Source organism: Cervus elaphus, chromosome 12 (assembly GCF_910594005.1).
Source record: "Cervus elaphus chromosome 12, mCerEla1.1, whole genome shotgun sequence".
NCBI classification, from domain to species: Eukaryota; Metazoa; Chordata; class Mammalia; order Artiodactyla; family Cervidae; genus Cervus; species Cervus elaphus.
In genome coordinates, this window is record NC_057826.1 from 64,405,585 (window position 1) to 64,432,555 (window position 26,971).

The window sequence follows — 26,971 nt, forward strand, 5'->3', positions numbered from 1 at the left end:
TTTTTTTAGTTTCTAAAACTACAAGTTGCATAAAACCACAGGAGTAAAATAGATTTATAAAAGTACAAGTCACAGGTGGTAGAAAAAACAAAATCTGAAATGCTATCAACCAATTTAAGCAATCAGAGATCAACCCAAGTTTCAGCCTCATGCAAACATTTAAAATGTTATCATTAGAGGAATTAATTTAATGAATTTAATTTTCATTCTGGATATTAAAAACAGTTTTTATAAGCCTGTCCCTGTTTAATGTTACAACGACAATTTAAGGTTTAAGATTTTTTTTTAAATGATGGGGTGTGCATCTACAATGTAAGTTTTTCAAATGTCAACTGGCAGAAGCTGGCCCTGGGGACTCAGGGCCTGTTGTGGATAACCAACAACTTACCTGTTTTAAATTGAATTGCCAAAGGCACTATTGCGTTGAGCTTAGTAAATGATTTGAGTAAAAATACGTAAACAAATTGAGCTGAAATCAAATAAAGTCTGAGTTTTGACTGAGGGTTCAGGAAAGGTGGAGAGGGGTTTTCCAGGTAGGGGTTCAAGACAGAAAGAGCAGTAGTAGAAAAGGTAGAAACGTTGAGTATGCGGAGCACATTCCGGGAACACTAAGTAACCTGGTGTGATTGGGGAAATGGAACCTCAGCTGTAACCTGGTGTGACTGGAGGGAAATGGAACCTCAGCTGGCCAGACCATGGAGTAACTGCTCTGAGCATCCACTCCACGGAATCTCTCAGCTTTCCCCCGTTTGTGCGTGCTAATTCTGTCAGTTGTCGATTCTATGCGACACTATGGGCTGTAGCCCTCCAGGCTCCTCTGTCTATGGGATTCTCGAGGCAAGAATACTGGAGTGGATTGCCATGCACTCCTCCAGGGGATCTTCCTGACCCAAGGATCGAACATCTCCTTACATCTCCTGCATTGGCAGGCAGGTTTTTTACCACTAGCGGCGCCAGCTGGGAAGCCGGGTCCCCCTTTACTCGGCTTCTAACCCATTCTCGGTTCGCCTTTCGAGATCTCTGCTGGCTCCGCCCCTCTGACTTGTGCCTGTGGCCCCGCCCCCTAGAGAAAACCCTGGCCAAGAGGTGGAGTCTCGAAGGTCTGCTCTCACCCCGCCTTCTTATAGGCGCGCGAGGCAGCTAGTTGGCACCGTTTGATGACGTCACGGTCATTGACAGAGAAGCCGCGGCCTTCGCCAAAGTAGCTAGCGGCAGGGTAAGAGTCTGAGTTGAGGTCCAGACAGACTGGGGCGCCTTCAAAGGGCGCGGCGGGAAGGCCAGCGGTTTGTAGCCAGGGCGGCGGGTTTGCGGTCTGCAGTGTCGTGAGCGGGAGGAGGAGTTTGGAAGCCCGTCGACCTGACTCCGGTATCAGGGTTAGGGGGCGTGCTGGAGGGTAGGCTGCGAAGGGCCGGGTGGGCGGCGTGGTAGTCAGGCCTGGGGGCTAGCAGAAACCTTAAGGTCGGGACTAGGGTGAGGGTGGCGAATGCTTGGGGTCTGGGCAGGGAGGTTATCTTCAAGGGTTCGGCTTTGGCGATGGGTGGACCACACTCAACGAATCTCTCTCCTTTCTTTCGCCCGCTTGCTCCTGGTGGCTCACGCGGGCTGCAGATGTAGCATGTCTAGTCTGGGGACCTTGGGTGGCGCACGCGCCGGGCTCGGACTGTTGCTGGGCACCGCCGCGGGCCTTGGATTCCTGTGTGCCCTTTACAGCCAGCGGTGGAAACGGACCCAGCGCCGCGGCCAGAGCCAGAGTCGGTCCAACCCTCTGGACTACACGCAGACTTCAGAGCCTGGACGCCAAGGTAGGAGCGGGGCTATTGAGGCCTCAGGGACTGTTGAGGGGTGGGCTTGGGGTCGGGGCTGCTTGTAGCAGAACCTGCGGGGCAGGACAACAGAGGAGAAATTAGGGGGGTTGGGTGCGGGGCCCAAGAGTTTCTTTTCAAGTTTGGGGAAAGTTTATCGATAAGGAAAAGCAGTCTTCCTCTACTGTCGTCTTTTTCCTGGAATCGCAGGAAAGTATATAGTGAAAAGGCTTAGCTTTCACTTTTAGTTCTGGCTGCAGAAGTGCTGTGTATGTATTAAAGTTACTTGCTTAGTGTGGTTGAGGTGTTTAATAAGTAGAGGAAAGGCCCAAAAGAAAGTAAAAAGAGAAACTAGTCTTGGAGGAATTAAAATGTCTTGAGGCTTATGTATTAAATTAGGTTAACATTAACATTCGAAGGCACCTTGGAGACTGTATAGTTCAAGTTGTGTTTTTTTTTTTAATCCTTCTTATGAGTAAGTTGAGATTGAAAAAAGTTGTGTAACTTTCCCGAGGCTGTCACAGTAAGTGGCAGGATTGGGCCTGGTCACCTGGTCCAGTGGAGTTCCCACAGCATGGGGTCGGGAGTGCACTTACTGCAGTTGAAGCTGAATATGGCTGGGAGCCAGCCACAAATGGTTAGTACTTTCAGTTTTGGAAAACTTTAATGTTAACCCATCAGAGCAAAGCATCTAGGGCTCGGCCAAACCACTGCCCTCATGTGTGTGTGATAGAAGAGCACTCAAGTCATCTTGCCTCATGTTCATTGGGAACACATGTTTCCTCTGATGACCAAATGCCAGATGGTTCGGAAAAGTTAGTTTTCGAAGAGTCTTAAGAGTTTTCACCTTAGATTGCAATTATCTGTCAGCATTTTATAAGCTGGTGGTAACCTAGTGCTGCAAATGTGCTTACCCTTCCTTTCTTTTCCTATTTGATTTGTTGGTTTGTAATTTCTTAGCTGTAGTCTTTCTTCTACTGAGGTTGGGAGACGGTGGCCACACTCCCAGGGATCTTTCTTGCTTTACATACTGGAACATTGTTGGGTCTGTACAGTAATCCAGCCTTTATTGTTACTAGATTTCCTTTAACAGCTTTATGCTTGCTTGGACTGTGGGTCCTGCCTTTCTGGTTTCTTTCCTGTTTTTACATTTCCCAGTCCACTTGTCTTAGGTATCAGTTTTCTAGCGTTTACTTTTAGAATTTGCTTAGATCTCAATTCAGGGCTTGGCGATGATGTTTTTTTCCAATGGGGTTTGGGTGGGTTTTTCCCGCTGTACCTTTTCTCTCAGTGACTGCCTCTGTTTATCTTGCCACTCTCTGATAATACTAAATGAAGCTCTTGAGAAGAAAGAGTGTTCTTTGCTGTTCTTTGTGAAGTGCAAAATCAGAATTTGAGTAAGCTCAGTTTCAGTTTTGCTGTGTGGTAAGTATTGACTGCCTGGGATTTGGGCAGCAGGGCAGCTATCCTGCCTTCTAGTTATCGCACTCTTGTGAGCATTCTACATTATCCGCCAAGGTGTACAGTGCTGATGAAGGGCCCTGGGTGCAACGTTTTTGAAACAGAGGGCTCTTGTGGACTTTTTTTCCCCTTTGGCCGTGCTTGCAAGATCTTAGTCCCCCAGCCAGGGATTGAACGTGGACCCTTGGTAGTGAAAGCATGGAGTCCTAGCCACTGAACCACCAGAGAATTCCCTGGAGAGCTCTTGTTTAAAGATTGGGACCTTGATTTTTTTTTTTTCTCCCCCCTGGTTTGTTACCTGGGACTTGTGAATATCTGAGCCTCAAAGATCTTTGTAAATTGAACTCCAATGAGAAGCAAGTGTTCTTGAATTCTGGGTGCAGGATCTTCTCGTCCCTCTATCCCAGGGGCCTCACTGTCTCCTATCCTCCTTCATCCAGTCAGGCCATTGCGGGCAGTCCCGGGTGAGGCTGGCGATGCTGCAGTGCTGCCAAGCCTTCCACGAGGACAGGAGGAGGTCCTGGACCGCCTGGAGTTTGTGCTGACCAGCCTGGTGGCGCTGCGGCGGGAGGTAGAAGAGCTGAGGAGCAGTCTGCAGGGGCTTGCTGGGCAGATTGTGGGGGAGGTCCGGTGAGTATTACAGCCTTGCTTCCTGCCTTGGCCCCTGCACCCTAGCGTTTCCCTGCCCCGGCAGCTTTCTCAGCCTTTGCTGTCTGTCTGTAAGGACACAGCCAGTTTTCTGGCTTCTCACCTCACTGGCAGGGAAGCCATGTGCTTGATTCCTTGCCTTGCCTGAGTTCTTGCCTTTGGGCCCTTGGGGTCTGTTGCAGCAGCTGAAATACTTTGTCCTGTTTAACCTGGTCTGCTCTGTAGGCTGGGTCCCGCCATCTGCCCTTCTTGCTCTCCTGGCAGAGACCCCAGAATTTCTCTGCTTTTGGCCCTTTAATGAGCAGCAGTAGTAAGAGGCTCCCTCATGGTGAGGGGAAAGGCAGGGTGGAAGGGCCTAATGGCACCCTCTGGAAAGAAGCTTGCATTTCAGATCGCATATGGAAGAGAACCAGAAAGTGGCTCGGCGGCGAAGGTTCCCATTTGCCCGGGAGAGGAGTGACTCCACCGGCTCCAGCTCTGTCTACTTCACGGCCGCCTCCGGAGCCACGTTCACGGATGCCGAGAGCGAAGGCGGGTGAGTCCTCTCTCCTGGAGACAGCTGTGGCTTCAGCCAGGTTACATTGTGTAAAAGTAGTGTTTAGAATGAAAAATTCACACCAAGCTGCTGTAAATAATTTTTAGAACAAGGTAAGGATATAAACAAATGAAATACAAAACAGTTGAAATAAGAAAAGCCATCCACCATATGTCATCCTGACAAATGGAAATGTTAACAGCAGTTAGTGTTTGCATCTGTTATTTTTCTCAGAGTAGGTTTGCTTTTTACCTAGTTATTAGATCCTTTATTTTTGTTTTACTGTAACGTTGGTTGGGTGGTTTCCTGTTATCACGAGGACTTTGTAAGCTTTGTCTTAATGACTGTATTCCCTTCACTGAGTGACCGGGCCAGGTCTACAGAGCTGTCTAAGCACTGAGCATGCTCCCTCCCTCGGGAAGTTCTCTTCCCACAGGGGAAGATCTTCTTGTGCGCCCCTGCCCTCTTCACAGGTGGGCGGTGACTCAGCTGAATAATTGGTGGGCCAGCAGGTCGGGCCATAGGCCTTACTGTGAGATAGGGCTGCAGGCAGGAGTCTGGTGGAACCCCCAGGTTGGTTAGGCTGAGGGCTTTTTGGTTTTAAACCACTGGTGCCATTTTGAAACTTCTGTCCCACGAATGGAGTCTGAATGAACATCTTTGTTGCAGTGCTTGATGCTGTTAATAGCAGCATCTGCCCTTGTCTGCTTCAAGGCCCAGTCATCCAGGTGGCTCATGTGAGGTCTAGAGACTGGTCTCTCTTTGTGGCCTTTGCTGACCTTTTTTCCTCCTAAGGGAAGAGACTGGTGAAGTGAGCAGTCAGGCCTGACCTGTCAGGGCAGAATGACTGGTGTAGCTACAAATGTGCACATGGAAACTAGAAGCTAAACTAGTCATTCATGATAATCTTTGCAGCATGTCCCTCTTCAGCTGAAACGCTTCATAATATTAACTACAGTTTATTCCTCCCTTGTGACAGACACGGTGGAAAACACTTCAGAGGTATTTCCTCAGTCTCACAAAGTTCCTATGGAGTAGGTGATATTCTTTGCCCTGCTTCTCAGATGGAGACCTGAGGCCTAGTGAGGTTTGATGCATGTGGGTCAAGGGTTGCAGAGCTTCTAAGCACAGGCTCAACCAGGCTCATCTGCCTTCTGAGGCCTGGTTTGGTTATCAGAGCACAGAAGGGCCTTAAGGGAAGACATGTCACCCACAGCCCAGGACAGTTCTTCCCGTTGACTGAGACCTGCCCAGAGCAGTGTGGTCTGTTCAGTACATCTTCTTCAGAAGTGTCAGCCTTTATTTCTGCACTTAGTTCCCCAACCGGGAATGGAACCATGCCCCTGCTGGAAACTTCAAGTCTTAACCACTGAACCGCCAGGGAAGTCCCTCAGCTTTGTGTTCTTGTTGAAACAATATATTCTCCTACCTTTCTTCATTTGCTTTTCTAAGAAAAGTAAGAGACGTATTAGTCCTTTTCCATGTCAGTGCCATTGGGCATCTGTGCCGAATTTGATTATTGCTGAGGTGCCTCTTGAAACAGTGAAGTCTTGGGGAAGAGCTTTGGTCCTGTTGCCTGGATGGTCTGACCCCTATTATCTCAAGGGCTCACAGAAATGGCCGTTTTCTGTTCGATTTACCTAGTACCTGTGAGCTGAGACATGCTTCCAGAAGACTGTGTTAGAGGGGGCAAAAAGGAAATTAATATTTGATACATCTGGATTAAAAAGAAAGGATGAAATAGTCGATAGTGGGCCCTGAAACTTAAGGAGCATCTCTGAGCAACCCAAGGAAGCCAGTTACTTGACATTTGAGCTTTATGAGTGTGGAACCTAAGGACAGGTCACAGCTCTGCCCAAGACTAGGATAATAGAACTCAAACCCCTTCATGATAATTTTAAGAAATTGTACAAGCTTCTGGGAGCAGCACGAGCCAGAGCGATTAACCAGGGAAGTTTATGGGTGCTTCGTAGCTTGGGGTGCCCACTGGGGCTCCCACCACCAGGCAGCAGGGCAGGGCTGCCAGCCGCCTCCAGCAGCTGGAGAGAGGGTGGCTCCTGGGTAACAGCTCCAGCAGGCTCAGCCTCGTGACCGATCCTGTGGCGTGCGGAAGCCGATGGTCGTGCACAGGGCAAGACTGGGTTGGCCGACTCCTGTCTGGAGCAGTGGCCGTGGTGAGTCATTCGTAGGGTCAGGGTCATGGTCAAGGGAGAGGAGACCAAGTCTTGGGAGTGGCTTTAAACATGTGGGCCCTGGGGAAGGAGAGCTTTGAGGGATGAAAGAATAAGACTATTTGATGGGCAGCTCTGCTCCATTGAAAGCTGTGTTCTCTCTCTCTTCCAAATAAAACAGCTCCCAGGGGATCAGCTGAATGTGCCAGAGTCCGAATCACTGGGTGGGTCCGTGAGCTTGTTCCCAGAGCCTTGTTCCAAACGCAGCTTTAGTTCCCTCCTTGCAAAACCCAGCTCGCCCTAATACCAGCTCCCCTGGCAAACCTGTCCAGGCATTCCAGCCAAGAGCCACTGCCTGCAGCCTCACTGCCGCTCCTCCTTGGGCGTTCGCTTATCACCTCGTTCCTCTTGGTCTTATCTTCCCCACCACTGCAGGGTCAGGGCCCAGGCCTGCTTGTCTTTGCCTCAGCTCAGCACCGCTGATGGGGCTTAGCAGTTGGAGGAAAGAAATGTAATTGCTGGGAGGGCTGTGTGTATGAGTCCTTGATCCCTGACTTGGGGGCTCTCCTTAAGGAGCAGAGTTGCCCTGCTTGCTTCAAGGGAGCCTTGAGTCCTTGCTCGACAGGGGAAACTGTGTGTCTAGCCTGAGTGCACAGGACCAAAGGACCTTTTCAGAAGTCCGTGACTCATCTCAAAAGCTGCTAGGCATGTTGAACAAAGGGGCCGCCCCCTTTTCTCTGGTGGATTTCACCAGCGGCTGGGTACGTGGTCCAAGAAATGTGGGAGAATGCTGTGACACCAGCTCTCACTGGGTGGCAGCAAGGTCCCCCTGACCTCTCCTTTTCCTTGCCCATGTGAGTTCTCCAGCCTTTAGGGCCCAGCGGGATCATAGCACTGAAGGACCTTCCTCCTGGCTCCATTCCCTGGAGACTGAGCTCAGGCAGGATGAGAGCAGGGGTCACTCCCCATGTGCCGAGGCAGTCTTCAGCTGAGCAGGGAATGAGTGGGGTCTCCTCTCCTTTTTGCAACGTGAAGTGATGAGACTCAAGCTTGCACCCGCCAAAAATCCATTTACTCATTTTGCCTCTGGGCCTGGCTGGGCTGAATAGGGGATCTGGTAGCCACTGATTTGACTTTCTGGATGGGACAGGTTATTGTCTAAGCCTAGGAGCCTAGGAGAGTTTCTCTAGGCTGCCCCTGTGTGGTCTTGTTCATCACCACCCAGGTTGGTTGTGAAATCTGATACCACTTTTTCTTGTCCCTTTAATTTCTAAAGTTTTTACTGCAAATTGCTTGAGGGGGGAGATACTTGTATAACCTCTTTAAAAAGCAAGGTGAAGAAGGTTTTAAATACTTTACAATTTGTTGTAATAGATGTTTCTGGAGCACCTTCGTTAAATGCATCTGAAAGCTCCTCTATAAAGAAATAGGATGGATGGACTGGACCCCAGGTCTGGTTACTTGCTTCCTCCCTTGTCCTCTCTGGTTTTCCAGATCAGGAGGACAGCACTTGGGCCTGCAGTAGTCAGCCCCCCTGACCTTAGACTGTCTTGTTGTGACTTTGTTTGTGTCTCTCCTTCAGGTCTGATTTGCTCCAGCCACAGGGATCCTACCTCTCTTTAATTTCAGGACGGAGGAAGGCTTATCCTTAAGTCACTCAAGGATCTTCCCTGTGTCTTGGAACCTGCTAGCTTACACAGAACCTGCTTTTAACCTGGGGGCTCTTTGGTGTCTGGTTGTGACCCCTGGAAGCCTTATCTCCTGCTCTGCTCATTTTTTGTCTGACTCAGTTGGCAGTTGGGGAAAACACTATCATTAGCTGCTGATGGAGGCAGAGATCCAAGAGAAACAGTGGGTGCAATCAGAGTTGGGCTCCCCAGGAGACACCTGGATGGCGGCCCCACAGACACCTTCCTAAGGGATTGTTTGCATCTTTTGCCTTTCCTGCTTCCAGCTGCAGCCCTCCCCCACTCCCCCCACCAACTCCCAAGGTTTCCAAGGGCCACTCCTGTTGTGGTTGAGGTTTGGTTACTGACTTGGGACAGAGATATACATTGAATTGAGAAAGAAAATATGTATATCTGTGGCCACCCACAGCCACAGAGGCTGGCATCCACCCATGTTGGTTCTGGCAGGTGCATTTGGCTGATAAAGCAAAAATGATTGACAAACCTTTCCCCTAATGAGCCATCGAGCTCCACCTACTTAAGGTTTTTATCTTAAACTTTTATAACTTTACTTGTAAGAATATACGCTCCCTTAAGCAATCCTATCTAATACTAAAATATAGGGGGGATATTAATTCCTCTGCCCTGAGATGTCTGCTGACATTTTGTTGATACCTTTCTAGGCTTTCTCTGTTTTCTGGCAGACGTGGCGGTAGCTAAGCAGTGGATTCTCATATCGGCCTCTGACTGTCACAGGGCTCCGAGTTGGTCACTCTTCCCCTCCTAGATCATTTCCCCACGGTTCCCCAGGAAGCATTCTCTGAGGACTGAGTGCCCCCCCAGTGAGGGGCATGGCTCACGGTCAGTGCTGATGACCGCAGTGCCATGGAGAGCCCCTCTTTGTGGAGGAGGCTAGACCCCTGGTGATCTGAGGTTAAGTAATCCCCTCCCTTGACCTTGTCACTTTGTTTCCCTGCCACAGTTACACAACAGCCAATGCTGAGTCTGACTATGAGCGGGACTCTGAAAGGGAGAGTGACGGGGAAGATGAAGTGAGCTGCGAGACCGTGAAGATGGGGAGAAAGGACTCCCTGGACCTGGAGGTGGAGGTGGAAGTGGTTTTGGGTCCGGAGCCTGAAGCCCTGGAGGCTGGGGGCTCCCCTGGCCAGGAAGATGTGCTGCCCCTCCTGCAGCAGGCAGACGAGCTGCACCAGGGCAGTGAGCAGGGCAAGCGGGAGGGCTTCCAGCTGCTGCTCAACAACAAGCTGGCGGTAAGCCTCCGACGGCCTCTGTGCCTTGCCTCCCCCCCGCTCACTCCCATGAGTCTGTCAGTGACCCTGCCAGGTGACATGGGAAGGGAGATGAGGGTGCCTCAGCGAGTTTCTGCATCTGCCCTCAGGGACCTACACCCTTTTCCAGGGAGGCGAGGTCGCCCCTAGGGGCCTGTGTACTCCCTGTCCCAGCGCTTCCTCCCCCACCACCCCCTGGGTAGTTGGCTCTGGTAGAGCAACTGCAAGAGCTCCTCTCGGCATTGCGAGAAATGTGGAAAGAACTGGAACTTTTCCCCTTTTATTTCCCTGAGGCAGACCCACAGCTGCCTGCCCCATTTGAAGTTTTCATCACCAGTGACAAGTGTGTGGGTCACCCAATCACAGTTCCCTTCTCAAGTTCACTGCCAGAATTTATGCGGAAAGACTGAAGGCGGGAGGAGAAGGAGACAACAGGATGAGATGGTTTGGTTGGGTGGTATCACCGACTCAATGGACATGAGTTTGAGTAGGCTCTGAAAGTTGGTGATGGACAGGGAAGCCTGGCGTGCTGCAGTCCATGTGGTCGTAGTGTCGGACACGACTCAGTGACTGAACTGAGCTACAAATGCCCTCAAAGTTAGAATTTCCCTTTTCTTGGGCATTTCCACACTCTCTTGCTGTGACTCATTCCATGTTGGAGTTGACCTTTCCTCCTCACAGGATTAGGAGGCCAGGATGCCCTCACTCTGTGGGTTGTGCAATCTAATGACTAGAGAGAATGTCACCAGCTAACTGCAGGTGAGAGGTCATGTGAGATGGCCTGATATCAGTGTTTACAAGACACTCAAAGGTAGAATGTGGGGAGAACGTCAGGGCCCTGGTTCTCTGTAACTGAAAGAAGGGAGCCTCATCTCTCTCTTTGGGTAGCAGCATGGAAGCCGACAGGACTTTCTCTGGCGCCTGGCCCGGGCCTACAGTGACATGTGTGAGCTTGCTGAGGAGGCGAGTGAGAAGAGGTCCTATGCCCTAAGTGGTAAGTGCTGACAGCCTCCTGGTGCAACTGACTGATTCTGAGGGTGGAGCCAGCCCAGCAGCTTGGGGCCCAAGGGACCCACCAAGACGCAGACTATCAGGGCAGCTGGGGCTCAGGTACTCAGACTAGCTCCCGGAGACCCATTTCCTCCTGGAGACAGAGAGCAGTCCCTGCTTTCCTGCATGGCATGGGGCTTGAGTCACACAGGCGTAGGTGACTGTAGTACAGTTGACCTTGAACATCAGTGATTTGAGCAGCACGAGCACGCACACAGTCCATGGTTGCTTGGGCCTGAGGATTTGTTGTTGCTTAGTTGCTAAGTTGAGTCCGACTCTGCAATGGCTCCTGTCCATGGGATTTCCCAGGCAAGAACACTGAGTTGCCATTTTCTTCTCCAGGGAGTCTTTCCGGCCCAGGGATTGAACCCTTTTCTCCTGCATCGGCAGGCGGATTCTCTACTGCTGAGCCAGAGGGCTGACTATAAGTTACACGTGGATTTTTGACTGGGCAGAGGACCAGGAACCCCTGCGTTGTTCAGGGTCAATTGTAGTTGTTTCATTAGCACAATTCTTTGTCCTAATTCCTTAACTGCAAAGGGCAAAACCTCTCTTAACCTAAGGAGGGTTTCTTTTGCTGTTGCTTAGGAATCTAGTTTCAGTTATGGAGCCTGTCAGGCAGGTGTTTAAGAATATAATGAGTGGAGTACGTTTGGTGAGTGCCAGGAAGGAGTAGTTGGGGTGAATATCACTAGCTTAGAAGTCCCTGGGGTCTACTTAGCAACTCTGTTGTCAAAATCTGTCCCGGGGGCATGTAGGGTGCATCTAATTTGTGCCATGATCATGGCCTGTCTTCTACTGTCATGAAGTTGTTAAGAATCCTGAGATTTTTAAAGACTGGTTTTACGGGGAAGGTGATGTGTCCTGCCTAGCTACACACCCTCTGAGTGAGGCACCGCCAGTGGACTTCCACATCTTGTAGTTCAGTTATCCAGTTAACTGAACTATCTGCCTCCCCACTTTTATAAGTACAGCCTTGCAGACATTGAATTTCTGATAATGTAGAGTCTGACAGTACCTCAAGGTCGTTATTCTATAAACTGTTGTAGAATTGTGCCAATACAGAAAGGTCAGTTGAGTTCAGTGTTTGATCTTCAGAAAAATCCCTGCAAGTTGTAACTGAAGGTGCTCAATTACTGTCTGCTTCTTTTCAAAACAGTTTCTGCGATTTTTCCTGTGTTTCAGGTGAGGATTCTGACCAGCATTTGGGGCTGGTGTCTGGACTCTTGGTGGCAACAACCACCTTTCCTTTTCCTTTTGATCATCTCTCAGTACTAACAGCCAGTGTGAACCCTGAAGGTGGAGATGGAGCAGTGGTTAGAGAAGCAGCTGTGCCCACACTGGTCTGGCTCCCTGTTGCACCCCCAGACAGATCTGTTCCTTCTGGAGGTCAGGGGACTATGGAGAGTCTTTGAAGGCTCTGCTCTGTAATTCTAACTTTTTAGGACCATTGTTGGTGGATCTAAAGTTCATTTTGTGTTGCCTCTAGAAGCTGGACCATCAGGAGGCTGCAGAAACTGGTTGCCTCATTCTTCACCGTTCTTTCCCTAGTGAGTGCGGGCTTTGAAGGGGGCAGAGTGAAGTCCCCTAAGAGACAGTGTCCCTCAGTGGTAGAGCCGTATGGTTCTTCTGCTTGGATAGAGGAACTGTAGGGTTCTTGTTCTCTTTAAATGTATTTGTTGCATATACAAAATTATACCATGATCACTTGTACATGAGGAAACATTTCAGATTAGCCAGCCTATCACCTCAACACATTACTTTTGTTCCATTCTGTGTTCCCTTTCAAGCCTTCACCATTGAAAAATTCTTTTTATTTCAAATTTTTATTATATAGTTGACTTAACAATATTTCAGAGGTATAGCAAAGTTACTCAGTTATACATAGATATACTTTGCAGATTCTTTTCCATTATAGGTTATTACAAGATATTCAATATAGTTCTCTGTGCTATACAGTAGGTCCTTGTTGTTTATCTATTTAATATATAGTAGTTCATATCTGTTCATCTCAAATTCCAAATTTATCCCACCCCCTATGGTAACTAGTTTGCTTTCTAAACTGTTTTGTAAATAAGTTCATTTGTATTTTTTTTTTTTATATTTCACACATAAGTGATGTATGGTATTTGTCTTTCTCTCTCTTATTTCACTTAGTATGTTAATCTCTAGGTCTGTCCATGTTGCTAAAAATGGCATTATTTCATTCTCTTTTATGGAAGCCCTCTTGATTCTAATCACCCACTTCACAGTGTTGTTTTCTTCAGTGTGTAGGTGTAATGGTCTCATCTGGAGGGCTCCAGCTCCTTGACGTTCTAGGGTACCCTTGTCAAGAGCCTGCATGTGTTTAGGCCTTGATTTCTGTTAGTTTTGGTGTCTGGAAAACTTGGGTAAGGACTACATGAAAGTCATCCTTGGTCAGATGCCAGGTCATTTGGCTCTAGTGAGGAGTTCTGGCCCAGAGCCATGATTACTGTTCCTAGATCATGGTCCTCTTGAGAATTCGATCAAAGCTGTGGACCCTCTCAAGAAAATGGACATATGCCTAATATTATATACAACTTCAGTGGGATTCATGGACACCCTAAGGCCTGTCCACAGACCCCAAATCAAAAACTCTCCAGGTAATGATCTACTAGGGACACTTTGATTGCTTTCGAGTCCTTTTATATTTGAAATGCTTTGAGCACATCGGGTGGGTGTTATATAGCTGGGACAGCTGATGACAGAGATAGGGAAAGCAAGGCAAAGTGGAAGTTACCCTTGAAGAGCTATTTGCAGCTCTTCACTCTGCTCAAGTGCATAACTATTTATAAGTCCTGCTTGGGTGGGAACCGTGAGAGCTAGAGCAGTCCATCCTCCCACAGCCTCTCCCGTGGAAGGGTCACGGGAGCCCGTGTCAACTCTGGATCACCTCTGTCTTACAGGAAAAGAAGCAGCTGAGGTCGCTCTGGAGAAGGGGAATGAGAACGCGGAGTGTCATCAGTGGTAATAACACCCTGCAGGGGCCCAGAAAGAGCCAGCATGGGTTAGAGTGGGGCACAGCCCTTTCTTTTCTCTGCCCTGGCCAAACAGGCGTTTGCCAGAGGCACCAGAAGAGGAAGCTCTGGCCTTTTTTTCCGTATGTCCCATCCTTCCCCAAGCCAGGGACCCCGGGGAGTTTCCTTTGGAAAGTGCCTTGGGTGTGAGATAATGGAGAGTAGTACAGCTTCCTATTGAAACCTGGAGAAATGAGGAGCTTTGTTACAAGTCATCCTTGGCTTCAAACTTGAGGCTCCTGGCTCCTCAGGGAGGTTGGGACATTGGCAGTTCCCCTCTCCCACACAAGCTCTTCATTCCCCTAGCTGTGATCCCTGGCTGGTGGTGGACTTTGGCTTCTTCGCTTTGCTGGCATGAGGAAACATAGATGTGAGCTCACCCCCAGGAAGTTTGGCAGTCAGTATCAGTCCTCAAAAGCATCAGCCCTGTTTGTGATCTCGTGTGGGCAAAGTCCTGCCACCTTGTGTGGGTCAGGGCCAACCTGTGGCCTGGAGGCCTGGTTCTAGGCACCTCGGTTTTAGTAAAAATGTTCCTTTTCCACCTCCCTGCTGCTTTCCATAACTCTGTCCTCAGATTGTGAGCTGGAGAGGCTATGTTTCCCCATCTGTTGCTGAAACTTTGCAGTGCCTCTTTTTAGATGCCAGGTCACTGTCTCTTAGGTGTCACAGGTGTTGCTTCCCTGTGCGCACTCTTGGGGCTTCTGGGGTCACAAGGATGGAAACTGACCTCATACTTTCTTAGCTTTTCTTGGGAAACCGTTATTTGGACTAAACTGGAAATAAGCCTCTGGAAGTATCGGATACAAATACCCCTCAATATTTAGTGAGTACACAAAAAAGCAATTTGGGCCTTTAGAGCCTCGTTAACTCTGCTTCCAGAAACAACCCTAGGGGCCTGGGGTCATAAGACCTTTATTTTTGAAGACAGAAAATTGGAAGCTGGATGGCTTTGTTCCCCCGGGAGGGTGTGGAGGAGAGGGCTGAAATTGGAGGCCTTTTCTTCCTCTGCTTCTGTTGGTAATTCTAGAGTATCCCCTTCCCAAACAGCTTCCCAGTGACGTACCAGTATGCTTGCCAGGCTAAGCAGACATAGTGTATTCAGGTTTCTTACATATTGATGCTGATTTTCAGAGACCTGCTTAAGTTTTTATGACACCTATGGCTATACTGATCATGAGGGGACATTTGGATTGAGACCTTGCAAGTATAAAAGAGCCCACCTTTTTTGTACCCACTGTACTTTGGGGAATTGTGAACCTACCACTGTATTTGCTAAAGAATATGAATTGGGACCACAGGTCTGTGAAAAGAGGAATTATGTACAGATGAAGTATTGGGCTGTGCCATTGGCCATGGGTGGGAAGCCCCTTCCTGGCAGGGATGGTCCTCAGTCCTGTGCCTGAGCGTGCCGCTGCTTCCCCCCTAGGTACGCAGTGCTTTGTGGTCAGCTGGCTGAGCATGAGGGCATCCAGAGGCGCATCCAGAGTGGCTTTAGCTTCAAGGTGAGAAAGGCTTCTCCTCCTTCCCTGGTGCTGGTCTAGTGCAGATTACCTGCTCCAACCTAGCTCTTTGCAAAGGTGTTCCTACCCGACAGCTCTGTGACTTGCCTCTCTTCCCTTGGTAATTCTGCTCTCTGATGTTACCTTGTTTATATTTACGCTCTAGGAGCATGTGGACAAAGCCATTGCTCTCAAGCCAGAAAACCCCATGGCTCACTTTCTCCTTGGCAGGTGGTGCTACCAGGTGAGCTAAATTTCAGGGCTTGACACAAGGGCCCAAACCGTCCTGAGACACTGATCACCTTGCAGGGAAGATGAGGGTCCTTAACATGGTCTGGCTTATGTGTCATTCCCTCCGAACAGTCATGGTAGTGGTGACTGGATGCAGTCCTATTTGGCCCCTTTTTCTTTCAGTACAGAACATTCATTGTTCTTAAAGATACTTAAGTTTTTAGTTACACCTTGATCTTTTGGTGGCAGGTCTCTCACCTGAGCTGGCTAGAAAAAAAAACCGCGACAGCCTTGAGTGAAAGCCCCCTTGGTGCTACTGTGCAGGATGCCCTCTCAAGCTTCCTAAAGGTATCAGGGAGGGAAGGGAAGGGAAGGGTGGACAGCAGCCAGAAAGGCCAGGGTGACCTTGTTTTCCCTAAGGACATTAGTGTATTGGGAGGGGTTTCTGGTAGAGGGCAAATTTATGTGTGCCTGTTCTATGGAAAATGAGAAACCACTGGAAGGGCTTATTAAAAAAATGTAGACTCACTGAATCAATCTCCAGGTTGGATACTGGAACTCTAGTAAACTTTAGCCTGACTTGGATTTCGGAACCTCTTACTGAAAAAATGCCTTCTCCCTTCTCCAGGCTGAAGAACTACAGCCAGGATTTTCCAAAGCAGGAAGGATATATATTTGTAAGGTAAACTCATCTGCCCATTTCAACATAGATGAAATATATGTATGTTGATATTTTTTCTTGAAAGTATACACACATTCCCTTCTAGTCTCCTGGTGGTATTTCTCCCACGTTTTCACTGTTGTCTCTTCTCAGTGCTACAAAGAACTAGGGAAAAACCCTGAAGCTAAACAGTGGATGAAGTTGGCCCTGGAGCTGCCAAATGTCACTAAAGAGGTAATACTTAAAAGTTTTTCTAACACAGGGTTCTTTCACTGAGTCATTATGTGACTTTTCAGGAAAGAATATCTTCCCATGGTTCTTATTTCCCTCCAAAGAGAGTCTGCACTTTGCATGTGGGTTTTTTCTTACACATCTCACCTGGGGAGGAGACAGAGTTAGTAGGTTCCAGGTTGTCCTGGGAAAGTGGGAAAAAGACTGGTAATAGCAAGGAAGCAAAGGGCCTATTCTCAGGTACCAATGGTTTAGGAAATGTTTGCTTGGATTTAAAGTCCTAGTCTTATTCTCTTGTTTTCCTAGGATTCAGCTTTCCAGAAGGACCTGGAAGAATTGGAAGTAATTTTAGGAGAATAATCACATTTCAATGGGCTTCATGACTTGAGGAAAGAAAAAAATCAAGTCTTTTCCCCTTAGGTCCTGCTTAGATCAGGAACTGAGCAAGACTGCTTAAGGGAGTGTCTTGACTCCTAGGTCTGACTGCTGCTTGCTACGATTCCCCAATTTCTTCCTACTGGTTAATTTATTCTAATCCCTTACCTAATCTGAAATTGGGGAAGTACTTGAGACCTAGGTTTCTGTTACTTTTTCCATAAAGTGAGTTCTCAAAAAAATCAAGACTAGTATACACCTGCCCTAGGGTAGAGTGTGGATAGAACACTGAAGGCTGCCTTTCAACTGCTGGTGACTTGGATGAACTCCAGAGAGCTATAGGAACAAAACACAGAATGTGTACTCCTAATCTTTTTTACTGATTAGTATCCAGAACCAAAGTATGTATAGTCCTAAGATCACACACCCCAACCTACCAGGGTAGAAGGTCAGGGAGTCCGTGGGTGTTGCCTCTGCTCAATCTATCATGTGGATCGCAACTGTACTCCTGGGCTGAGGGCTGGACCACCTGACTCCCAGGGTTCTGGCAGCTTTTGGAACAGCCATGCATAAGGCTTATGACTGAAAATGATGATCTGAAGAGTTGCCTGGAATATATTTTGGTACAAACTTGAAATAAATCCAAAATTTAAATTTAACTAGAAGTGATTATAATCCCCTTTCTATGTTTGTTTTCAGCTCCTAATTCTTTCTTGGCACTTAAATAATTGTTTCTTACTGTGAGGCAATTGCAGACAAGTAGAAAAACAGTACCAAATAGTTTAGAATAAGCTCTTTGGTTAAAGAAAAACTGAGACAAGTTTGTAGGTCAAGGTCACTTAAAATACTTTATAGGTCTAAAAGATTGAGATGTTTTTATGTAAGAACCAAGCTTTCATTCCAGAGTCTGTCACTGTGGGTTTACTACATCATTCCAGGTTTGTTTTGTGATGGAAAAAAAAGGAAGAAGACTTAGGAGGCACTCTGGTCTATGGTCAGGGAACAGCTGTTTTTAAAACAAAGTTGCATTAAATTTTGTCCTTCTATCTCCTTACATACAGTAGGATCAACACAGGCAATAGCCTATGATTTGCACTGCCTCTCCACCCAATTCTAGCCAAGAGGCCCTTTGAAATTGGAAGAGTTGCTTAAAACGCACGCTGAGTAGACGTGAAGGGGAAGGAGTATCTCAAACCCCTAAAAAGCAGAATAATCTGGGCAAGTACCAGATTTATGCAATACAAACCTTAATAGAAACAAAGGCCACAGGAATGCTATGGAGTAGCTATCTTGTGATACTTTCTATGAGTTTAAAGGAGAATAAAGTGAATCACCTGAAGGTGGGACTTCCCCTTTACATTTTCAGTTTTAAAGTAATAGAAACTGATCATTCCTTTCCAGAGCCAAAACAGTATTATGAAGGCCCTACGTTGAAATATTCAGCTTGTACCAGAGTAACTCCTATAAACAGCACATTCCCTACAAATAACTACTTTATTAGCAGCTCCACATTGAATCTGCTAAAGAGCTTCTGAAATGATTATCTTGAATTGCTCTTAATATTAAAACAAAATTCTTACGTAAGCTAATTCAGACACACAAACTTAAAAACCTGCTTCTGATTTAACAGTTTTTACTGATGGAAAAGAACCTGTGAGGCGACCCACTCCATTTGCTACATAGCTCAGGTATTTTTTCCTAACATTATTAAGACAGAGAAGTCAGGTCTCTCCAGCTTTAGTTAGTTCTCTTGGAGACATAAGAGTGGCCAATAGCAGTTAGTCCTGAGTCAATCCCAAGGCACTATGATGTCAAAGGTATTTCATACCTACCCCCCAAACCAAAGAAATCACATAGAGATTAATATACTCCAGAAGGAATAAACAATTCAGGTCAGCTTGTGACCACTGACCTGTCTCGTGTTTACATCGTAAGAAAAGCCAATATAATAGCTGTTTTCCTGAAAGCCTTTTGCTGGCAGTCACAACAGGAAGAAGCCTGTGAAAAACTCCAGGGAGCAGTCCTTTCCATTAGTCTGCAGCGCTTAAGGTTTATCACAAAGGAAAAACAATTCAGTCTTTGGCATCTCCCACTCCATCCGCATTGATGGCAAACATAGCTTCAGCTTCAGGAAGACAAGGAGAGTCATAGATTTTGCAGATTCTGGTTTCCCCTCTTCCTTTTCTCAGGTACAGTCTGAGGCAAAGACAGACCAAAGCACCAAAATTATAATTAAAAAATTCTATTCCTGATCTATTTATGGTAGATCTAAAAGGTTTTTAGACTTATATGTTTCCTAGAAGGATTTTGGGGGATCTTTCTGTATTCCTTAGGGTACTTCCCATCCAGAGAAATCCATTTCTGCTCACTCCCTGCCCCCAGTGGATTTCCTATATTGAAACCTTTTTTAAAAAAATAATGAGACATTGTCAATTCTTCAGATGTATTCCTCCACACTTGAGCTTTTAATTCCTTTATGAACTAAAAGCAAACATTAGTTTTAACCAGAGCGTGACAATTAGGTTAAGCCAAGGCTCCTGTGTCTAATTACAGACTAGCGGCTTTAACAAGGTTTAAATGGAAATGTTGTTCCTGTCTGCTTCACAGTTACTATGACACTGCATAGTGAAGCGCCTGTCCCGTCGACTTTACCTTGTTGTTGAGGCGTGAGCAATGATGTTTCCTCCAATAGGCTTCTTAGGGTCCGCGGCAAACATGGCTGCTCCATCAACCTGGGCCACCACCTGGTTGGTGATTACCACTGCTACCCCAAACTGACAGGGAGAGCATAAACGTCATTGTTTGTGGTCAGACATTCCAAGAGCCTTACTGCTGCCACCCCCTCCCCAAAGCAATGAATGACTAAAGTCTCTTTATCTAACTGATACCTTGATGATACCAGACCCCAGTAACCTGGCCTCCTGGCAAGGCTACTAGAATTCATAGCTCCTGAAATTAGGCATTCTCTGTCCCTACCCCAAAACTTACCTCATCAGCAAGTCGCAAAAGCATCCGCAGAAACCTGGCCAAGTGCATCTGTCTGGCTGAAAGCTCACCTCGACCCGAATAGTCCGTTCTGTAGAGGGCGGTGGCACTGTCTACAATTAGCAGTGCATACCTACAGGGAACCCAGATTCTCTGAAGCCTGTTTCTAGAAGCCTATGTCAGATGTTGCTCCCTTTCCCACTACCCTAACATTTTATATTTATGGCTACACTTATTTATACAACATGCACTTGAGTTAACCTATAGCAAAATTTCCAACAAGTTCAGGTGAATTATAGTTTCATATTTTAACAGTGACTTGACCTAAATCACAAAGCAAGGGTGTCAAAATAGGAACTAAAACTTGAATCTCCCCATTTCTAATTCAAGCTACTATCAAATTGGCCACAGCCTGTACAAGATTCAAGTCAAGGGCTCTAGGAAAACATGCTCAGTATCTTCTATTGCCCACATACCTGGACTCTACCATCATGGCCGATGCCTGATAAAGGAGCTGGGTCTGGTGGTCTGTGTTGAACCCTCGAGCATATGCTACATTATCCAGGACATCACTGCCAGAGAGGCCATATCTAGAAGAGAGAGCATTTTGAGGCTGCATACAAAACTAAGGCAATGAAATTACCTGAATGGGTAGGTAAGAAGTGATAGTAAGAAGGCTAAAGAATATAATTCCCTTTCTATTAGGAAGCCCAGCGAAACTACAGAGAAAGAGAGAACAGCAACTGCATTAGAGTAGATCTACCTGGCAGGACTTCAGAATAAACCAAATCTATTCTTTGAGGACTCCTGAACTAGAATGAGAAATTTCCAAATAGAAGGAAACAATCAACGTTCTCCTGGAAAAACAAAGGGTAGCAAGACAGATTTAGGACTGAAACAAAAACAATGAATCACTCAAAGATCAATTAAACAAAATCATATAAACTATTGTTGTATAGGAATAAAACCTCCTAAATTCAGGACTCAAAACTGTAAGAGTCCTATACTTAAGAGAAATAAGTATACTCCATCTATTCTCCCCTTTTTCTTGCTAGTAACAAGTTATAGAATCTGTGACACGGATCTAGTAGGGTTAAAGAAGTAATACCTTAATTCATCTTATATTTCAATAATGATTTTTCACCTTTGCATTAAAAAATACCTTTCTTAGAACAATTTATATTTCCTTACCTTTGTAACTGCTACCTAAGACATAAATACTCAAGATAGTTTAGACAACTTCTCATTAAATGTATCCTAATAGGATCCCATTTCTTCAAAAGTGGTTTGATTTATTCATCTATCAAGACTCAGCTAAATGCCAGTACTTTTATAAAAGCTTCCCTGCATGTCTTGAATAGATGTGATTCCCCCTCTTCTGCACTTCGAGAAAACTTGACTTAGGCCTTTTTAGGCACTTGTGAGGAGCTGCCTGCTGTTCTTTTACTAGACTGCAGATTCCTTGAGGGAAAAGACTATGCCTTTCCAACTAGCACATTTGTTTTATACCGTAAATTCTGAATAAATATTGCTGAATACGAAGTTTTTAACCGTAATCCAAACAAAGAGAATCATATGTCATCACTTTAACTCAAGTAATATTTTTATATGTTACCTAAAATCATTATAGTTCAAAAGTATAATACTGACTCCCTTATGTAACAGTTCAAAAGACAGCCTGTTGAAATAAAATCTATGTGCTATAATTTCTTAAGATCCAAAAGTTTCTATGCTTAAGAGTTTATCTTTTAAGAGAAGCAATCTATTCTGTGTAAAGATTCTGATCATTACAAAAGCATACACTGTGTCAAACCTACTCTTCTGAGACTTAGCTTTAGTAGTTTTCCTCTGTTTTCCTACCCCAAAGAATAGAAAAACAAAAGAATGTTCTAGCACTTGAAATAACCCTGCAATAAGCTGAGCCTCGATATCAGGAGGTGCCACTCTACCCAACTGAATTTTCTACATCTTACAATGGATTCATCATATTTGGCAAACCCAGTCTTTGCACTTTCTTGGACAGTTCACCAGTTATTCTTTGCCATTATCAATACAAATGGAAGTTTAGCTAGTTTTTTTGTTTTTCTTTTTTAAAGTGGATTGATGATGATAAATTTGTTGAGTCTAGGCATGGAGACAAGAAGATGAAGCGAAGACAGTTTTACCTTAGGATCATGACCAAATGGGAATAAAAAGATAAAATTTTCTGTATTTAAATCATAACTATAAGATAGACAAAGGACTGAAGAGGCCTAAGTACTATCCTAGATAAACCTTCTAGTCTTGCCTCAAGAAACATTGATATAATCTACTATCAGGAATGGAAACTACCTTCTGCTGTCAGAATACAGACATTACTAGAAAAACAGAGTCATCCTGGCCCTTCTTTCAGCAGAGTTCATAAAGATGATTGTGGGGATCTCTGTGCTTACATTCTTGAAGTAGTAGAGAATTTTCAATTCCTACAACTTGGAAAAAGCTGGCTGGAAATAAGCAACTTCTCTTAGTTTTTCCAGAACCTCCATAAGGGTAAGAATAATCTGGAACACCTGTAAAAAAACTAAATTCCCAGACCTAAACCAAACTTTGAATTACAATGTTCATGGAATAGTCATGGTAATTTGCATATTTAACAAATACCTGGCACATGAAAAGATGATCAGTATCACTAATCACTAGGGAAATACAAATCAAAATCACAATGATTTTATCACCTGACACCTGTCAGAATGGCTGTTCTCCAAAAGAAAATAAGTGCTGCCAAGGATGTAGAGAAAAGTGAACCCTCATGCACTGCTGGTGGGAATATAAATTGGTACAGTCACTATGGAGAATAGTGTGGAGGTTCCTCAGGAAAGTAAATTATCATATGATCTAGTAATTTCACTGCTGGGTATATATCTAAAGAAAAAAAGACTAATTCAAAAAGATATATGCATCCCCATGTTCAGAGCATTATTCACAACAGCCAAGATAAGGAAGCAACCTAACCTGCCAACAACAGAGGAATGGATAAAGATGTGGTATATATATTCAATAGAATATTACTCAGTCATAACAAAGAATGAAATCTTGTCATTTGTAACAACATGGATAGACCTGGAGAGCATTATGCTTAGTGAAATAAGTCAGACAAAGAAAGACAAATACTGTATGTTATCACTTATATGTGGGATGTAATAAATAAATATAACAAAACAGAAACAGACTCAAAGATATAGGGAGCAAGTAGTTACCAGTGGGGAGAAGAATGGGGGAGAGACAAAATAGGGGTAAAGGATTAAGAGGTACAAACTATTATATATATTAACAAAGTAAATAAGCCACAAGGATATATTGTACAGCACAGGTAATATAGCCAATATTTTGTAATAACTTTAAATGGAGTATAATCTATAAAAATATTGCATCAGTGTGTTATACACCTGAACTAATATAATATTGTAAATCAACTATATGTGGGACTTCCCTGGAGGTCCAGTGGTTAAGAATCCACCTTCCAATGCAGGGCACACAAGTTCAATCCCTGGTTGAAGAACTAAGATCCCACATGCCGCAGGGCTACTGAGCCCCTGTGCCACAACGAAGACCAGACGCAGGGACTTCTGGTGGTCCAGTGGCTAAGACTCCGATCTCTCAATGTGTGGGGCCTGGGTCTGATCTCTGGTCAGGGGACTAAATCCCACATGCTGCAACTAAGACCTGGCACAGCCAAATAATGAAATATTTTAAAAATAATAATAAATAAAAAACAAAAAAGACCAGATGCAACCAAATATAAAAAAATCAACTATATATCAAGTATTCCATACACACATAAAAACTTATATAGTGCTGTATGTCAATTATATCTCAATAAAACTGGAGGAAAAAAATGGGAATTTTCATAGTAAAAACAAAAAACCTCAGGTGATTAACATGTAAGATTGAAAAACTCGGCTGTATTGCCTCAAGGGAGTTCTGTCATTCTCTCTTTCATAGTATTTTAAATACATTCCAAAAAGGTAGGGACACTCTAGCAAGCAATTGTGGCCATGGTTCTCCAACTTCAGCAAGCATCCCAATCACCTGGGGAGCTTGTCACACCACTGGTGGACCCTATCCTCAGAGTCTCTTGATCATCTCTATTTCCGTAGACCTGTAGTGTAATCAGAGGATCTGCATTTCAATTTTCCAGGTGATGCTAATGAAGTTATAGGGAGGACTAGAGTCTTAGAAACCTCTGAGCTAGTCACCTGAATAATATTCTTCAACAGAGCATGGCAAAAATTTATCAATGAGAGTTGTTCTCTTGTGGAAGGAAATTAGGTATTAATTATCTTAGGAGGCCCTGTCCTTAACTTTCTCAGAAATATAAATTTAAATGCAATATACTTAAGTATAAACTCAATTATAAAAATGTTCCTGATAGAAGTGATTAAAATGAATAAAATTTCTAAACATTTTTCTTTTAGTTGACAAAACAGCCATAAACATGGCTCTAATAAATATTAGTTCATTAACAAACATCGAATGCTCTGTTCTAGGGCTTGGGCATACAGTGAATGGTCAAAACAAAGTCCCAGTCCTCATAACATTCTACTATCTCATACATCCTATCTGAACACTCATTTATATTACTGGACAAAATCTTAGTGACTTAATCCAAAAGAACTCTTCAACTAATAAAATAGCATACTTTTCTGTAGAACACCAAAATCAACTTTGGGAAGGAATCTACATTTCGATATATTCATCTCTAGTAAACTGAAATCAGGTTGCAAGAAAGTAATTTTTCCTGACAGGGGTTTTGTAAGAAGCAAAGGGCTACAATTATTGTTCCAACCTAATTTTATGCCTCAGTGGTGTACATCTGATGACTTGGACTCCTCCAATTGTAAAATGGGAAAGAGAATTCTGTTATAATTATAAAACTAGAGAATTCTCCTTAACTTAGCATGGCAGGTTCCAATGTGAATCTAACATCTCAACATGCAATTAAATTCCATTTAATCACTAGGTTTCAGTAAAATGTGTGGTAGGGATCAAATTATCATATTTGACCCTAGACAAGGGAAAATTAAGGAAAACAATTTTGAAAGTTTATTTGAAAGCTCTATTAGGGGATGTAGGAAAATTACAAATTCTTTTTTTTAATTAAAATAAATTATTACTTATTTGGCTACACCAGGTCTTAGTTGCAGAATGTGGGATCTATTAACAGTTCCCTGACAAGGGACTGAACCCAGTCCCCCTTGCATTGGGAGTGCAGTCTTAGCTACCGGACCACTAGGGAGGTCCCGAAAAAATGTATAAATTCTTTACCAGCTTTTCTGAGGTATAATTTATATACCATAAAATCGATGTGCTTTAAGTGTAAAATTCAATGACTTTAATAATTCAATTTTAGAACATTTCCATTGCTCAGAAAGATTTCTCCAATCTATCTGCAGTTACTTTCTGTTCCTAATCCCTGCCCCAGGCAACCATGAATCTACAGTCTCTACAGATTTTCCTTCTGGAAATTTCATATAAATGGAATTATATTTGGTCTTTTCTGTCTAGCTTCTGTCATTTAGCATGTTGTTGGGGTTTATCCATGTTATAACATGTATCATTACTTCATTCCTTTTAGCTATTTAATAGTATTCCATTGTATGGATAAACCACCTTTTATCTATTCATTCATCAGTGGATGGACAAGTGGGTTGTTTCTACGTTTTGGCTATTTAATAATACTTATAAACATCCACAAACAGGTCTCTTGGGTACATAACCAGAGTGTAATTGCTGGGTTATATGGCAAGTTTATGTTTAAATGTCACACAATTTTTATTGTCAACTCTCAATTCTATTCCATTGATCCATATGTCTATCCTTATGGCAGCACCACACTGTCTTGATTACTATTGTTTATAGTAAGTTTTAAAATTGGGAAAACTGAGACCTCCAATTTTGTTCTTTTTTCCTCCTCCAAGAATGTTTTGGCTTTTCTGATATTTGGCTTTTCTTGATATTTCCATATTAATTTTATAATCAGCTTGTCAATATCTGGAAAAAAGGTTGGTGGAATTTCAATGGGCATTGTATTGAATTTGTAGGTCAATTTGAGGGATAATTACCATTTTAATAATATTACATCTTCCAATCCATGAATGTGAAATGTTTCTCTATGTAGATCTTCTTCAGTTTCTTTCAGCAATGTTAGCTATCGGTGTACAAGTCTTGGACTTCTGTTAAATTTATTACTATTTCATTCTTTGTGATACTACTGTGAATGGAATTATTAATTTTTGAATTATTCATTGCTAGTATATAGAAATACAATGGATTTTTGCATATTGAGATTGCATCCTTTCAACTAATTTAGTTCTAGTAGTTTTTTGTGTATGTGGCTTCTTAATACCCACTCCAGTACTCTTGCCTGGAGAATCCCATGGACAGAGGAGCCTGGTAGGCTACAGTCCATGGGGTTGCTAAGAGTCGGACATGACTGAGCGACTTCGCTTTCACTTTTCACTTTCATGCACTGGAGAAGGAAATGGCAACCCACTCTAGTGTTCTTGCCTGGTGAATCCCAGGGACAGAGGAGCCTGTTGGGCTGCTGTCTATGGGGTCACACAGAGTCGGACACGACTGACGTGACTTAGCAGCAGCAGCAGCTTCTTAATGATTTTCTACATATAGGATCATGTCATTGATTAATGAAGATAGTTTATATTTTCTATTCCAATCTGGATGCTTTTTATTTCATTTTCTTGCCTGACTGCACTGGCTGGGACCTTCAGTACAATGGGAAATGTAAGTGGTGAGTGTGGAGATCCTTGCCTTATTCCCAATCTTAAGGAGAAATCATTCAGATTTTCACTATTAAAATGCCAGCTGTAGGTTCTGGTAGATGCTCTTTATCAGGGCATCTGATAAATGCTCTATCCATTACTGAGAGTGAGGTGTTAGTCCCCAATAATTATGCACATATTTTGGGGCTCTATTAAGTGCATATATATTTGTTTATCGTCTGGATGAACTGACCTTTTAGTTATAAGATGTTCCTCTTTGCCTCAATTAGTGCTTTTTTTTGTCTTAAAGTCTGTTTTGTCTGGTATTGGTATAGCTACTTCAGCCCTCTATGGTTACTATTTGCATGCAATATCTTTTTCCATCTTTTTAGTTTCAGTCTATTTGTGTCTTTGAATCTAAACGGGTTCTCTGGAAGGCAGCATATAGTTGACCTTGTTTTTTATCCAGTTTGACAGCAACTCACGGGTTTTTTGACTAAAGAAGTGTGTTTTTTTTCTAAGGAAGGTTATTCTTTTGAAACACACAAACAACTCTGGGATATGGAGCAA

At 44.3% G+C, this 26,971-nt stretch overlaps 2 protein-coding genes across 5 annotated transcripts in view; one reads left to right on the plus strand and one right to left on the minus strand.

The window, feature by feature from the left end:
- The first annotated feature begins 1,085 nt into the window (after positions 1 to 1,085).
- Positions 1,086 to 17,317, plus strand: RMDN3 (regulator of microtubule dynamics 3). Of its 3 annotated transcripts, none has more exons than XM_043919211.1 (13): positions 1,086 to 1,216; positions 1,609 to 1,802; positions 3,704 to 3,893; positions 4,303 to 4,446; positions 9,267 to 9,555; positions 10,462 to 10,567; positions 13,551 to 13,611; positions 15,088 to 15,163; positions 15,327 to 15,404; positions 15,641 to 15,739; positions 16,020 to 16,073; positions 16,206 to 16,286; positions 16,590 to 17,317. In XM_043919211.1, the coding sequence occupies exons 2-13, from the start codon at positions 1,616 to 1,618 to the stop codon at positions 16,641 to 16,643; spliced, it is 1,419 nt and encodes a 472-aa protein (XP_043775146.1). In that variant the 5' UTR covers positions 1,086 to 1,216; positions 1,609 to 1,615; the 3' UTR covers positions 16,644 to 17,317. The 3 variants fall into 3 exon arrangements, with proteins under 3 accessions (XP_043775146.1, XP_043775145.1, XP_043775147.1); XM_043919210.1 differs by having other exon boundaries at positions 1,170 to 1,365; XM_043919212.1 differs by having other exon boundaries at positions 1,170 to 1,365; positions 10,465 to 10,567.
- Positions 17,318 to 17,483: 166 nt separating this feature from the next.
- RAD51 (RAD51 recombinase) overlaps positions 17,484 to 26,971 on the minus strand; it is a 38,221-nt gene continuing 28,733 nt past the window's right edge. For both annotated transcript variants that reach the window (XM_043919218.1, XM_043919217.1), the window contains exons 7-10: positions 20,120 to 20,233; positions 19,647 to 19,776; positions 19,311 to 19,432; positions 17,484 to 18,854 (exon numbers count right to left, since the gene is read on the minus strand). In XM_043919218.1, coding sequence (XP_043775153.1) covers positions 18,731 to 18,854; positions 19,311 to 19,432; positions 19,647 to 19,776; positions 20,120 to 20,233 — 490 coding nt within the window. In that variant the 3' untranslated portion in view covers positions 17,484 to 18,730. The remainder of the gene's footprint in view (positions 18,855 to 19,310; positions 19,433 to 19,646; positions 19,777 to 20,119; positions 20,234 to 26,971) is intronic.